This window comes from Perca fluviatilis, chromosome 6 (genome assembly GCF_010015445.1).
Source record: "Perca fluviatilis chromosome 6, GENO_Pfluv_1.0, whole genome shotgun sequence".
Taxonomy (NCBI): domain Eukaryota; kingdom Metazoa; phylum Chordata; class Actinopteri; order Perciformes; family Percidae; genus Perca; species Perca fluviatilis.
Window position 1 is genome coordinate 20491007 of NC_053117.1, and position 12463 is coordinate 20503469.

A 12463-nucleotide genomic window follows, 5' to 3' on the forward strand; every position below is an offset into this window, starting at 1 on the left:
CCCGTCCCCTCTCCCTCCCTTCCGTGATTCTGCGCACAAACCCCCGAACCCCCACCCCCAAATCCTTCTTGTCGGTTATTGGCTGGAACGCTGGAAGATTGTTTTTTATGTTTCGTGGTGCAGGTTGGCCAGTTTGTTTTTGTTGGTGTTTGTGGAGCCTGGGCTGTCTACAAAGACAGCGTTTTTTACATTGTGTTCAGGGGACAGACAGCTAGCGCATAGTGAGGAGATGTTTGCTGTATGTGACAAAAAAAATTTGTAGCCTAAAAAAAAAACGTCGCTTAGAGCACCTTTTTAAAATTAAATCATTCATGGTCTACCAGTTCACTCTGCGAGAGATGTATCCCAGTACAAATCAATAGTATGTACTTCGTGCCTACTGTGAGAAAAGCTCTAGTAGAAACAAGCTTACACCTGAAAGCTGCTGTGTACAACTTGAATTTTCTGTTAACAGCCACTGGAGCTCCTTGGGGTTAATTAATTTTGCCCAAGGGCACTATGACTGTTTAAATAATGGACTTCCCCATCCTGGCGCTTCCCAACAGTTTGTAATCTTTAAGTGGAGCAAAGGATTGTTTTTGAGAACACTTTCTTACATTAAGATAATCTACTAATATAATCTAGATTGTACATTTATGTAAATGCCTTTTCAAAGTATTTTCTTAATCCCTATGTATACAGCAGGACTCATGGCACAGCTGACACTCATTTAATTCATTTTTGTGAAGTAAACAGTTTAAAATCAGTACTGTATCTATTCCAAAATGGGCTTTTAGGAAACACCAAATATGTATCAGTGCCACCTAGTGCCAGAAATGTCCTTGTTAGAAAATTATAACCAAATACTACAAAATAAAAAATGTATTTAAAGTTATTCGTCAAATAAAGGACAAAATAAAATCTACAGGCATTTCATCTCAAATCACACTTATGTTAGTTTCAATGGATTCCTATGACTTTGGTATAGACTGGTGACACATTTGACTTAAAAAATAGTTTATCACGAGATAATAAAATGAACACACATATTCACACTTTGAAGGGGTATCACATCTGCATGACATTATTAATGAATAAGAAAGAAGACTTTGTCATACTGTGGTGTTTAATTTATTCAAATCTGGACCTCATTTTCACGGTCAAAAGAACCATTTAGCCATCAACCGGTTTTGACACACACACACACACACACACACACACACACACACACACACACACACACACACACACACACACACACACACACACACACACACACACACACACACACACACACACACACACACACACCAGTTTGGTGCTTGCCACATAACTTAAGTACAGAAATATTCTAATAAAAAAAGTCTAAAAATATTGATGAAATAAAAAAAATCAGATGCAAATAATTTCCTTAAATTAAACAAAATATACATTATTGGCACAGCATGTTATAAAAAAAAACAGGCTACATGAAATAATAGGAATAAGGATACAGTACATTGAAATGATGGAATCACTAGACATTCAACAGGCAGTTTCAACAGAAAATAAACATAGATAATCTGAGATGGAAAGATCCACTGGCATCTTTTAACATCTAAGCGGTAATGACAAGTAATACATGAGTAGGCCTACAGCTAGTGACAACTTTATACAGTTTATGTGTTTTCAAGATGTTTTTTTCTCACAAACTGACATTTTTGTGGTGCTAGAAAAAATTAATAAAAAAGTGCGAGAGAACTCCTGTGCAATTAAAAAAAAAAGGCAGGGGTGAACTGGGTTTGTCTAGGGAGAGATTTTTTTAATCAATTGATACACATTAAGACAAGCTGTTTTACAACATCAAACTATTTTGCCGATTTAATTAAGACTTAATTCCAAGATAAAGACGAAAGGCAAGCCAATGGGTCTGATAAGAATCTGAATCCAGCCGCTTTACTGAACATATGAAAAACGATGAATATAGTAATTATCTGACATTAGCCAGAGTCCATGTGTCTAAATCTGTTATTGTGGTGATGCAACACTGAGAAACATTAGGAGTGGAGCAAAGATGCATCTCACACATACAAATGTTTTTTGTTGTATCAAAGGTGGTAAATACTGGTTGGTTCTTTGGCCTCAGTAGTGTCATGAACTGTAAGAGCCCTCTGATCATTTCAACCATCCTGCCACATTACTGACATGTCCTTTAGTTAATCTTTCTCATGGGAAACTAGCAACATTCCCCACCCAAATTTGCACAGCATTAGGGTCGTTTGTATAAAAAAAATGTTAACAGAGCCCAGATTCTATAAATTGAAATTACAAAAAACTGTGCCAATGGTAATATGTGTGTTAAACATAGAGAACCATGGCAAGGGAAGTCCCAGTCTTTTTATGACCGCACATGTTGAGATATAAAAATAATTGGCAGAAATAATAGACATAAAAAGCCCTACAAACTAGAGTTGGCTACAGTGATGCACACCAAGCCTGTGTCTCAAGCAGTTTTAATATAATAATATACTGTATGTAAATCTCTCATTAAGTTACTAGGAATAGATATCACATTATCACATTAACAATTAAAATGATATACAGCTTCAAATGTACATTTTCCAATGCAGGGTCAAATGGGGTTGTACAGTTACAAGCTTGTATTTTTGTTACAGGATCAAAGGCACTAGACCTAATTTAATCTATAATCATGTTGAGAAATTGATCTGGTTTACACAAAAAATCCTCATCCTAAAAGATGTAGTAAGACATACTTTAAGCCATTGTGATTTAAAACGACTCAAGTAATTCTTTCTAACCACTTCTGTGGATAATTTGCTTTTTGCATTCACACATTTACATGTTAACAATGCTTTCCCACCAATTGAAAGATACTATAAACCACTAGCTGCAGTTCATATCCCTACAATAATTCCACACTAACATCAAAAAAGTGGATTTGGTCTCGACATCAGACATTAATCAAACTTTGCAACTTCAACATGATGCAAGAACACAAACCCATTTATCAATACATATTGTAATTTACTGAGACATATTTCAAACTATATCTGAAAAACTGTGAAGTGACTCAAAGAGACTAAGACATGATTTTAATATACTCGATATCTCGTTCCCAATTCTGTGTGTTGGTTGAGTCCCTGAGATATTGCTGCCTGTCTGCATTTTCTGCTAGTTTTATGATTACTTTCTCATACAGTGCTTTTCCATTTCACAAGCCCACACACACACACACACACACACACACACACACACACACACACACACACACACACACACACACACACACACACACACACACACACACACACACACACACACACACACACACACACACACACACACACACACACACACACACACACACACACACAGAAAAAGAGGTCCTGATGTCAAACTATTGCCACTATGGGACGGTACCTTAATGAAACAAACTAGATCTATGATTTCAACATTTCGGATGGAAAATGGAATAAATAAATCTTACTGTGAACAACCATCTAACATCTTGAGGATTTTTACAAATTAGAAATACAATGTTTGCATCGCCCAACCCCTTTCCTACTTCAGTAGTTTCAAAAAAGGGGAATACATGATTGTGGACAAACCTGTGTAAGAATGGTAACCCCCAGGTTATTCACAAGGATAGAAATAAACAAACGTACATAAAATAGGATTATTCATTTAGCAAAAGCATTGACAATGCTTATCCAAACACCAAAAATTCAAACCTCAACGTGGGAGTTTCTCAAAAATAGCTGAGGTGTAGAATTAGGCCAGCATTTAGAAAACCATGGACATCTCTCCGATAACTTCCTCACAGATGTAGCAAAAACCTTTCAATTAAAGCCTTGAGACAAGCATAACGAAAAGTAGTTGTTTGGTTGATTTGCGTAAGCTCCAAGTCAACTGTCCACACCTCTGAGGATTTGTAGGTATTCTGTAACTAAAATCAACTCAAGCATTTAAAATACGGTTTTCAAATCTAGTTTTGTCTCCCATCTGACAATAGAGTTGTAAATACCCAGTAGTTGTGTTACTGCAGATGTGTACAGGAAACAGCATTCTGACATCAACTGCAGCTGGTTGGAAAACATCCCCTCCCTCCCCCTCATCCTTGCTGCTCCCTACTGGTCCCCGGAGCGTTCCAGGCCGTCTATGACGCGGCTCAGCCTGATGTTAAGCAGCCTGATCTGAGTGTCCAGGTGGTCGATTTTCTCTTCCAGTGAACCTGCCCCACCTCCTCGACGCCAGTACGCTCCCACGGGCCCCGTCATGAAGTACACCGCCATAATGAAGCAAAGTGGCAGCACCGCACGCTCAGGGTCGCCCTCAAACTTCTGCAGGATATAGAGACAGGACAGGGCAAAGAGCGTGACACGTGCTAGCCAGAAGAAGCGGCCGAACACAGCGTGCAGCAGGTAAAAGAAACCCCCAAAGAACATGGAAAGGAACCAGTAGGCCACAAGTACGGCGGCAACCAAGAGCAGGGCGCGTGCTGGAGAGTTGGTGAGAGATGTGGGGCTGAAGTAGTGGCTGAGGTTTGAGGCTACAGAGGGACGAAAGAGAGAAAAGAGGATTTAGTCTTACAATATGTCCCTTTCTTTGTGCCCATGTTTCATTGTTACAAATGTCATATTCAATTTAAAACTTACAGTCGATGCCCATGACATCCAACAAATCTGACCAGATCTTCCAGATCGTGTCGAGAAAAGAGTCCACGCCATGGACAAACCGCTCCGTCGTTTTGGAGAAAAACTATAAAACCAAATAAAAAACGGTGAGAGAAACTGTTTAATCATCACAAACATTTTTTAGTCAAGAGCTATTGTACAGTATACAGATGAATCATTCAGAACAACGTAATGGAACCAAGCCTACAGTAAAAGAAAAGGAGAGGTGTCAACCAATACATGAAGAGAACAGCAGCGTAGTAGTTCAAATCAGTACAGTTGTGCAATAATCAAAGATGACCAGATCATTCTTCAATCTGTTGTCAACAAGAAAGTCACTCTATGCTAATGATAGCTTTCTTTAGGTACAATTTTACAGTACGGTCAGCCAAAACGTTTTGTTAGCATTGTCCACGTTTAATACCCATTTCAAAACTATTAAGCAAAACATGCTTTGTTAGCTTGTCGCTCTAGCTGCTACCTATGTTGTCTTCTGAAGCCTACTTTCGGCCTTGTAATTAAAGTCTAGTCAATTGAAGAATGCGCATGTTCAACATCAATCCATCTATCATACCTCTCTGACTATAAATGGCCTATGTGGCTTCAAATCAAAACACTGCTTACCAATTCTTCAACCAACCAACTCTCATTTTGAAATGGACAGACAACTACTGTAAATTGTTAATACAACTGTTATAAGACTGATCACGTGCCATTTTCACACTGAAAGCAGACACTCTTCATAGGAAGCAATACATGCTACTGCCTACACACTTGAATAGCCCTTTCTCACAGCTTATCATAGCTGAAAATGCGTAAGTGTAAATTGATTGCAACTTGCATTAATGATATTAACTTAGTTACAACTGTTGTACTTAACAAGTCACTATATCCCTCACGACAAAGGTCTATTCAATGTCACTTGGGAGTCATCAGTTAAAGGCAGACTTACTAAAGCATATAGTAAACTACATCTGTGATGATCATCTCAGCCTTGGCTTTGTAGACAAGTCACAAGACGAGGAGGAGTCAGGTGTATTGTGTGCAACTGATCACCACTGTTTCTCCATAACTTGACTAAATGTGCATGTTGTCATAGGTAAAGCAGACAAACTGTGAAACACAAAGCTTTCATTGTCCATCAAGTCCACCTCGGCATATCTAAATGAGGACATTCTTTAATTTTTCGATGAAATAGCTAAAACTGCTCCATACAGTCAGAGAGAGTATAACGATGTGTGTAATGGAGCCTCACATATGTCACTTTTGTTAGCTTTGGCGGCTACATACAGGAAATAACATTAGATTTCAAATGCAGGGAGTGCAGCTGAACCAATGAGAGAACAAGCTAATGTTTCCCTAGCAAAAGCAGCTTGCTGATTTAGGGTAGTGCAGTGGTGTGCGATACTGGAAAATTTGGTATCGATTCTATACCAAGTAAATACGGACCAGTATCACCAATACCAACGTTGGTATCGATATTGTCGATATTTGGATCGATCCGCCCACCAATAATTTAGAGACGAAGTCGACAAAAAGAATCAGCTGTTATGGCCTGGACCAACGGGGCTCACTTAACGTTACATGCCATCTGTGAGGCGACATTTGATGCACTTGCTGATGGACTCACCAATGAATGAGAAAATTGGTTGCACAGCAAACTTTATATTTTAAGTGTTACTGAATGAAAACATAACGTTACCTAATTGTATTGTTCAACTGACATCTAACGTTATAGATGGATAAAACATCGCAAATTATGGCAATTTATTTTCAAAATGGCATCCGTGAAATTGTTCGCCAGGCCGAGCCCGGGCGCGCTTGTTTCCGCCACAGTCAGACCACAAAAACGCCTACTAGCTTCTACAAGCCGCAACAAAAAAACGGTTATCTTGCCAAAAGTCTCACACTCACCTTGTATAACCCTCTAATGTTGTCCTCTCCGAAAACACTGCTCAGAGTCTGGTAGATGCCGTTAGCTGCCCGTCGGAAGCTGTTCTGGTTGCTGGTCCTGCTCCTGGCCGCTTCGGCTGTGCACAGCAGAGACGCAGAAAGCACCAAGAAAACCACAAAAACCCTGATTCCCTTCATGGCACCAAACGTCCCGAGATGTCAAGCGGAAATGTGTATCAAAATGGTTCAATTAAACACAAGGTAAGACTGGGAACTAGCTGCCTAAAGTGACACCTCGGTGGTGGGGGATGAGACTATAGTGATGGTCGTGATAACCCGTGTTGCCTTCATGGACACCTCGTATACTCATTCTTCCTCGCCCTAAATTGGCCTTTCGTGTGAGAAAAGCAGTCGATTAATGGCCGCTGCTTTATTGTATCAGTCAAACGACAACTAGCTGCTCTGTGCTGCGGTGACAATGGGAACATGATATCAGTATGTTTCCTAATTGGTGTTTTATTTGGTTTACTTGCAAAATACATCTTGTGCGTCTGCCGTAAGCATACAAAAAGCACAGTTGTGAAAATACTCCTAGGCATCAACACTATTTAGTGTACCGAATTATTAAACTTATATTTATTTCATGGATTTTCCATCCATTTGCCTTTTTGAAAAACGTTTAGGCGTGCCTAAACGTTGCCTTTATAACCCAACATGTCCGATTATCAGTAAAGGCATCGCTTGTCTTCGAGGGAATTTGAGGCAGGATAGACTCATCTGAAGCTTGCTGCTGCCCTCCAGTGGTGAAGTAGTCTTACCAATGAACGCTCAAAGCTCTGTTCTGGTTTCGTGCAAACCAAGCAACATTTTATTTCATAGCAAGATATTATGCTTGGACAAAAACATGTTTCTGCATCATTTAGTCTCCTATCTGTCTATAGCTACACAATTAAATTACTAACCAACATAATTCAATTGATTTCGCTGTAATTGTAAACCCTAAGTCAGATGATGACAGTCCGAATCAGTTGGAAACGAAATTACTTTATGCAGTTATACCTGGTTTTGTCCGATTTTCTTCTCTTATTAGTTATTGGTGTGTCTTGTTTTTCAGCACGGTTTGCTGTGTTCACACATTGATCAAAACATGCTTTCTTAAAGGTCCCATGACATGGTGCTCTTTGGATGCTTATATATAGACCTTAGTGGTCTCCTAATATTGTATCTGAAGTCTCTTTCCCGAAATTCAACCTTGGTGCAGAATTACAGCCACTACAATGAATGAGCTTTCCTTAGTATGTGACATTTATGTGTCTGTAGTAATAATTATAATATATATAATAATAATTTAATAATTCCCCTGGGATTATTAAAGTATTTCTGATTCTGATTAGCTATTGAGGAGGAGAGAGGGGGGGCAAGGTGGAGGGTGGGGGTGTGGCTTTCAAACCAGCAAAGTGGCAGTTGGTCAAGGCCACACCCCCAACCTCCACCTTGCCCCCCCTCTCTCCTCCTCAATAGCTAATCAGAATCAGAAATACTTTAATACTGCTAAGTTATTGTCTGACTAAGTTTAATTAGCCTAATAACATTTGTTAGTGTGCAGACCAAACCTGCTCATGAGACATGACAGGAAGTTCAAATAAAGATGCAGTTCGCTGCTGTTCTAGAGAAGGCAGTTAGGCCTTTATACTTGGATGGCTTTCCCTCATTATCCATATCTTAACTACATTGTGGGGCAAGCTAATAGTGCAGGAGGAAGTAGGTAAAGCCTGCAAATAACGATAACAGGAGTGGTGACAACTGACAAGAGTAGGCAAATGCAGGATCAGTTGTTTTTACTACAGAAACAAGCAAGCTGTTTCGCTGGAATTTGTTTAATCACAGGAACATGAGTAATTTTTCTATGGACTATGGTTGCACATTAATAACACAATCCATTATACACACGAGATTAATGTGAAACAGCCATTTTGGTGTATGTGAAAATCAATTATAGGTTGGTTATGCAAAATATGCGAGCAAAACCATATTGGTAACGTTAATAAAGGCAATAACATTTATTAGAGTTACAAAATGTTCAGGTGATCGAAAAATATCATCAAGGGAGATACTATATAGACCTGTTTTGGTACCTCGCTTACTTTGGTTCCTTCTCATCAGTCAGATATATACTCATCAGTGAAGTTCTCCTAATTCAGTTTTCACGTGACGTCACAATGAATACATCCATGGTGATGGTGCGCTGTAAATGCAGCGGGAACGATATGTGTATCTAAGCAACGACGCACGCAATGCAACGCAAATAAGTCAGTGAGTGCAGAAAGAGAGCAGTTGAGGAATGTTTTAACCAACCTGGGGCTTAACAAATTAAATAAATTGGGAACTATAATTCGTTTTTGGGTCAACTCTAGCAGGTGTCCGTGCTGTACAAATGAAGTTTAGTTAAGCCAGCAGTCGGTTTCCACAGGGGAAGTTAAAATGTATGGACGCGCTCCAAGAGTGACCTTCATGACAACCAGCTGCACTGCCTCGACAGTTGGCCCCGGCTCCTATGATGTCACCATGCGCAGTTCTAAAATAGCAGGTAACCTTTAAAGTTAACGTTAGGAATCAATTGCTACAATCGGAACTTGACTGAACAACTATAGCTAGGCTACTCCAGTCTCCACCTGCTTCTTTTTTTGGACTCCAGAGAGGCCAAAATGAAGGCCTAGCTACATTACAGTATTAAAACTATATTCATGAACATCATAGCTATATCTATGCTTAAAATGACGTTATAAAGCTGGATGTTAAAATGCTAACGTTAACCTGAAAAACATAGCTAAGCTAACATTACTAATGTTAACGCTACAGTGATAGAGTCCAAATGTAATTGTAAATACATTTATTAATTTATTAGAAAGATGACAACATTCAAACTTCATAATGTTATACAAAATAATAGACCGAACGTTACATCTGGCAATGGAGTTCAATGGACCTTTTTTTCACAGCAGACATTATGACTTGTCATAGTAGGAAAAGCACAGCTGAAATTGATAACCTTAACGATGGCTCAATTCCATCAAGTGTCCCAGTAAGCTGTTTCAGTGAGTCAGCATGTACAATACCAGGACCTCTCCTAAGTGGAATGCAGCCATCAGTAATGGTTTTGAATACACCTGTGCTTTTCCTACTATGACATGTCAACATGTCTGTTGTGAAAAAGGTCTATACATTAGCTAGCCATATATATATATATCACAAGTTTAAATATTTCTTCGTGCTTGTTATTTTTTCATTTACTATAGTGTGTAACTCAATCAACCAATCATCAATGAATCATTGATGATTCAACAAATTGCATAGGCTATTCTCTTTTTGTATGTTTTCCTTTATACAGATGGCTATGCTCCATTCCTGACCTTGACCAAAAGACAGTCAGTATTCAACCAGTCCAGTGAGAGGATACCAGGACCTGGACAGTATGACTTCTCACCTGTCAAGGTACTGCAGTTCAGAGAGTATCATTTACATACAATTAAGTCAAGACCTGAGTGTAGCTGAGAACCATACACTGTGTTAGGTGAGGCTGAATTTCCTGCTAAAATGACAGACTAGGGGGCCATATAAGCAGAAGAAGAAGTCATTGTCAAGTACGTAGGAACGTACACAACAAATAAATAAACATGGAGTACTTTTTGTTTTTTCTGTTAAAATATCTAAAACTATTAATTTAGGAAGGCAGGAGATGAAGCTCATAATACTGGATGACTAGAGAATATTTTGAGGCAAATGTAAGTAAATCTTTGTTGATCGCAATCTCATTCTCTGTGTGTGTCTGCTGGTCTCCCTGTTGAACCCATGTCTCTTCAGCTAAACATCCATGGTGGGCGCAGTCTTCAGAACCGCTCCAAGCGTTTTGAGGAGGTAGTGTCAAAGGTTCCGGGCCCCGGGGCCTACAACGTGCTGCCTGCCTCGGGAAACACACTCAAGGCCGTGACGGCTAAAGCAGGACAGGCTGAGAAGCTTGGCAGGAAAGGGGTAGGCATATGGGTACATTTATTTGGGCAAAGTAAATGAGCAGTCAGTTTACAGGAAATCTTTTACTATAGATTTCTCCTTCCTCCAGTTTATTATGTTTTTAATCTACAGTAGGTTGGCTTTCATACAGTACATGTCCTTTGTATAAGGAATATATGTGGCTTTTTACTTTTACTGTTAGTTTACATATCTCTATTTTTAACAATCAAATGCTTTTGTCCTGTGTATTAACACATTTATTACTACACTTTATATTAACACACTGCTTTATTTTAATAAAATGTAAAACTCTGTACTGTAATGTGCTGTATCTGCACCAAAGAAAAGATATGAATAACGGTGCCTCCACCAAAAGTGGTGACTGCCAATACAGTAGCTTGCCAATGCCTTAGCCCTTATCTTTGGCAGTTTTGCCATTTGCAGACCGCTCAACACCATCAACAGGAAATAGAGTTTGCTTGTTTTTCTAGACATTTTTCAAAACATTTGCTTTTCTATTGTTATTTTAAAATGAACACCACCTGGTGTATTTGCTGTAACATTTGATAACTTATCACATTCAGTAAGGCATACTTGAACGGCATGCAAAACAAAGGAAAGATTAGATAGACTATGACATCTTTTGTTTGTAATAAGTCAGACACTCTATCACATCTTACAATGTATAAACATACGGCCCGTGGGCCAGAACTGGCCGGCCAAAGGGTCCAATCAGGCCCACTGGACCACTTTGCAAAGTGTGAAAATTGCAGAGAAGTAATTAATTCCAATTCCAAATTTACCACTTTAATCTCTGTGAATATCCAATTTCTTTTTCCGTAAATTTACGACTTCAATCTTAGAAATTCAGATGTTTTTTTCTGAATATTACCCCTCTCTCCTGGGTCCGTAACATTAATATTTTTCCTACAATGGCCTTAGAATGCTGTCGTAGCAGAAGCAACTTGCGTTTGCCAACATCAAGCTGACTAGAAACTCTGTGGCAGATAAAGTTTCTGATCTTTCTGGATTGTTTTACTGGTCCGGCCCACTTGAGATCCAATTGGGGGGGTGGCCCATGAATTTAAATTAGTTTGACACCCCTGATGTAAAGCCTCTAACGTGTGTAGCAGTCATTTTTTAATAAGCAACAGAAACAACTTCACAATCATGATGGAAATATTGAGGACCAAAATATAAAGACACCAGACCGAGAGAGTCTTGTAGGAAACTGTTATTTCATTGTACCGCTTAAGTGATGATTATCTTTGTCTTGAATATGGAAATGTGAGAAGGAAGAAGAGCTAGATTTCTGACATATATTGTTTTTTCTTTATGCCACTTAAACAGTGTAACAAAAGTCTTATTAGGTCAAATGGGCCATTCTTTTTGTATAATATCCTCAGTAGCAGTATCAATGGAAAAGTCAGACCTCATTCTGTCCAGAGACAGTCGGACTAAAGACAACAGTGTGTCCATTACACCTCTGTTCTTTGTAAGCCCCTGAAACTTTGCTCATTCTTTTGTGTTTGGTGTCCAGTCACAACAAGGTTTTGGCAAGCACTCCTGACCAACCATGAAAGTTATGTTAGCACACACGTGCACCCACGCCTTCCAGCCGTAGAAAGTTGGAATAGCTTTCATGCATTTCGACTGAGCTGGCCTTCATTGTTGGTTCACTCAGCAGATATTGTTGCCGCTCCTACACTTCTGTCTTTCCTTCTTTCTTCCTCCCTTTCCATTTTACTTGTTTGTTTCTTATCTTCTGCCTACCCACACTCCTTCTGTCTCTGTCCCTCCCTCAGTCCAACACTTTATTGGCCCCAGGCAGTGCTCAGCTACTTTGTAAGCCAGGGCATCCTCTCCATCACAAACCCTGACCTCTCTCTCTGCTCTCCCTGGCTTTTTAC

The 12463-nt window shown here is 39.3% G+C and overlaps 2 protein-coding genes across 2 annotated transcripts in view; one reads left to right on the forward strand and one right to left on the reverse strand.

The window, feature by feature from the left end:
* Positions 1 to 1087: 1087 nt before the first annotated feature.
* Positions 1088 to 6890, reverse strand: LOC120560855 (bri3 binding protein). Its single transcript, XM_039803736.1, has 3 exons — positions 6567 to 6890; positions 4635 to 4737; positions 1088 to 4528 (listed from the first exon to the last, which is right to left on the reverse strand). The coding sequence occupies exons 1-3, from the start codon at positions 6741 to 6743 to the stop codon at positions 4107 to 4109; spliced, it is 702 nt and encodes a 233-aa protein (XP_039659670.1). The 5' UTR covers positions 6744 to 6890; the 3' UTR covers positions 1088 to 4106.
* Positions 6891 to 8123: 1233 nt separating this feature from the next.
* Positions 8124 to 12463, forward strand: part of stpg2 (sperm-tail PG-rich repeat containing 2) — a 52690-nt gene continuing 48350 nt past the window's right edge. Inside the window, exons 1-3 of the mRNA XM_039803737.1 lie at positions 8124 to 9132; positions 9934 to 10037; positions 10407 to 10574. Of these exons, the coding sequence (XP_039659671.1) occupies positions 9027 to 9132; positions 9934 to 10037; positions 10407 to 10574 (378 nt within the window). The 5' untranslated portion in view covers positions 8124 to 9026. The remainder of the gene's footprint in view (positions 9133 to 9933; positions 10038 to 10406; positions 10575 to 12463) is intronic.

What these genes read in the sequence shown, in the direction of transcription:
- LOC120560855 (XM_039803736.1), bottom strand. Translation starts at nt 6,743, where the DNA reads ATGAAGGGAATCAGGGTTTTTGTGGTTTTCTTGGTGCTTTCTGCGTCT. An exon ending in ACATTAGAGGGTTATACAAG is followed by an intron (nt 4,738 to 6,566) that starts GTGAGTGTGAGA and finishes TTGGTTTTATAG; the next exon opens with TTTTTCTCCAAAACGACGGA. An exon ending in GGATGTCATGGGCATCGACT is followed by an intron (nt 4,529 to 4,634) that starts GTAAGTTTTAAA and finishes GTCCCTCTGTAG; the next exon opens with CCTCAAACCTCAGCCACTAC.